Raw genomic sequence first — 2,500 nt, 5'->3', positions numbered from 1 at the left:
ATTGTTCCAGGTATAGTGAATTACTCTTCATGTTGGCAGTTAGTTTGTTTTTCAGATAACTTCGGCGTTACCAAACAGTGCTGACGTGCTTTATCATCCAAAAGTTATTAACTTGTAATTGGCGTAAAATTGCTGACGTTGAATGCAAAAAACAACATTGCTCTCGTGCTCTGCCATCAAACTACTAAGAATCTACAGCGGAAGTTATGTAACGGTTTACAAAATGTTATACGGATACAAGTAATGCCAGTTTGAAAGTCACCGAATTACATATTGGTATTCAAGAGAACATTTATTTCCGGTTAACAAAAGCAAACGAGTTTAGGTTCATACGAGTGTGATCGACTTCCCATCCTGCAATTGATCCTCAGCATCACCAGGAAGTTGTCGTTTGCGGAAAAATCGTTATTGACTTACGGCCGCCGAGGCAATGGGAAGATGGGATCTATTATTCATGGCGAAGGTCTTTTATCAGGCTTGAAAGGCTACAACCTCAAGTCACAATATTTACTCTTTCTTAGAGCTTTAATAGAATATATGTTTGATATTTTTATATCTTCTCGCAAAAAAAGAAAGAAAAAAAAAAAAAAAGATGGCGTGGGACCGAATTTTACTGATTTCATTTGTTTCTTTTTCGTATTTGGTCGAGAGATATCTATATCCTAATCTAAAATATAAACATAATTACCCTTTGGACGTAAGAAAATGGAATTTCATGTCAAATATCTGGAAAAGCTCCTTCATGTCCGCCGTATTGTCGGGAATGTGACCAGTGTGGCAGTAACTCTGGCCTGTATGTTCAGTATATAGGATAAAATATGGTTCACATAGAGGAATAGATCCTTGTGATAGCCCTTGTAAAATGAAATCCAGAGTCAGCGTGGCGTAAAGGCTCAATGGCTGTAGTACATAATTCAAACGCTTTGTCCAGTGGATCGTTCCTGCTCGTCCATTCTATTCCTTTTCCACTCATCGTCAAGCAAAACTTGCGAATGTATGCAAAACGCAGACAGAAATGCTTAGCAATGGAGGAAGTCCGGACAGTGATGATAAGGCAGTATTCATTCATAAAGCAATCTCGTCCTTCATGGGTTACCGAGCCTGACATTTTGCCGAATTCCGGACGTGGCCAATAATCGATCACTTGATAGCTCCTCGGAGGAGAGCCAGTCGGGAGCCGGACGCGGGGCGGGCGGGCGGGCGAAGCGACGGCAATGACCTCCTTGGGGAACGTCTTCAGACATGAGGCCAGCGGCGGAAAGGTCACCGAGTTGCCTGATGAACTTGTTATGACGCGCGAGGCGTGGCTGGCCTTCCTTTTGTTCTTGTGTTTCTTAATCTTTTTTGGATAACATGTTCCTTTCTTTTGTTCTTTTCATTGTCTTCAATTTAATGCTTTTTTGGCATTTGGCCTTTTTTATTGTTCGTTTAAAGTGGATTCTTAGATGGATTTCAAGACTTTGTTTGTCGCACATACCCAACAACGCAACACATCAGAATAAACCAAACACACATCTCACACACAACCATACACAACACCAACACAGAACCACACACACCACACACACTACACACACCACACACACACAACACACACCACACACACAACACACCACACACACACCACACACAACACACAACACACACTACGCACACACAACACACACCACACACACAACACATCACACACACACCACACACACACCACACACACACAACACACTATACAAAAATATCACAAATGCACACACACCAGTAAAACAATTCGAGCACACCCACCAACTCACACAGCACAACGCCCACACCCCACCCCCCCCTCACCACCTCTGACTCCTTCTCGAAGGACTTCTCGACTCCTTCTACAGATCAGTCTTCGTATTCAGGAACTTTCAGCACGAAGTACTAGGAGGCTTCAGGGAGGGACTGAGGAAGGGAGGGAGGGAGGAAGAGCTTCAGATCGTCATGTTCGAAGAGGTAAGGAGGATTGGCGAGGATTGGTTAGGGAGAGCTTGGCGAGGATTGGTTGGCTTGTGGATGGGGTTGGGGGTTTTGGGGTGGGGGGGGTGGGTTGTGGATGGGCTGTGGGTTTTGGAATACTTAGGTCATAGACGACGTACGACGTGAGTTGCATTAGTAAATACGGATTTGTTAATGGAGTAAAATAAATATAGATAGGTTAAGGGCTTTAGAGATGAGGGGTTAGGAAAAAGCTGTAGAGATTGCTCATGCTTTTGAAAAAGTTTCTGCGCTTTTGAACGGGTTTTGAGGATAAGGTGGAAAGATATTAGAATAATAAGGATAGGAAGAAAAGAAAGCATTGATATAAAGGGATCATTTCATTTTCATCGTGTTTCTTCTCCCCCTCTTCCTATTTTTCTTTCTCCTCTTCCTCCTCCTCCTTCTCCCCTTCCTCCCTCTCTTCCTCCCTCCTCTCCTCCTCTCCTCCTTCTCCTCCCTCTTTTCCCCCTCCTCCCTTTCTTCCTCCTCCTCCTCCTCCCTT

The 2,500-nt window shown here is 43.8% G+C and overlaps 2 protein-coding genes across 2 annotated transcripts in view; both read left to right on the top strand.

Moving 5' to 3' along the window:
* LOC147471954 (uncharacterized) overlaps positions 1 to 16 on the top strand; it is a 27,055-nt gene extending 27,039 nt beyond the window's left edge. Inside the window, exon 5 of the mRNA XM_086535794.1 lies at positions 11 to 16. Coding sequence (XP_086391920.1) covers positions 11 to 16 — 6 coding nt within the window. The remainder of the gene's footprint in view (positions 1 to 10) is intronic.
* Positions 17 to 1,962: 1,946 nt separating this feature from the next.
* LOC122258822 (uncharacterized) overlaps positions 1,963 to 2,500 on the top strand; it is a 50,870-nt gene continuing 50,332 nt past the window's right edge. The window contains exon 1 of the mRNA XM_086536146.1: positions 1,963 to 1,974. Within this exon, the coding sequence (XP_086392272.1) occupies positions 1,963 to 1,974 (12 nt within the window). The remainder of the gene's footprint in view (positions 1,975 to 2,500) is intronic.

Source organism: Penaeus japonicus, unplaced genomic scaffold, assembly GCF_977035675.1.
Source record: "Penaeus japonicus unplaced genomic scaffold, GWHDUDI00000001_assembly GWHDUDI00000004, whole genome shotgun sequence".
NCBI lineage: Eukaryota > Metazoa > Arthropoda > Malacostraca > Decapoda > Penaeidae > Penaeus > Penaeus japonicus.
The sequence above is the reverse complement of the archived record's forward strand: the minus strand, read 5'-3'. Positions and strand labels throughout refer to the sequence as shown.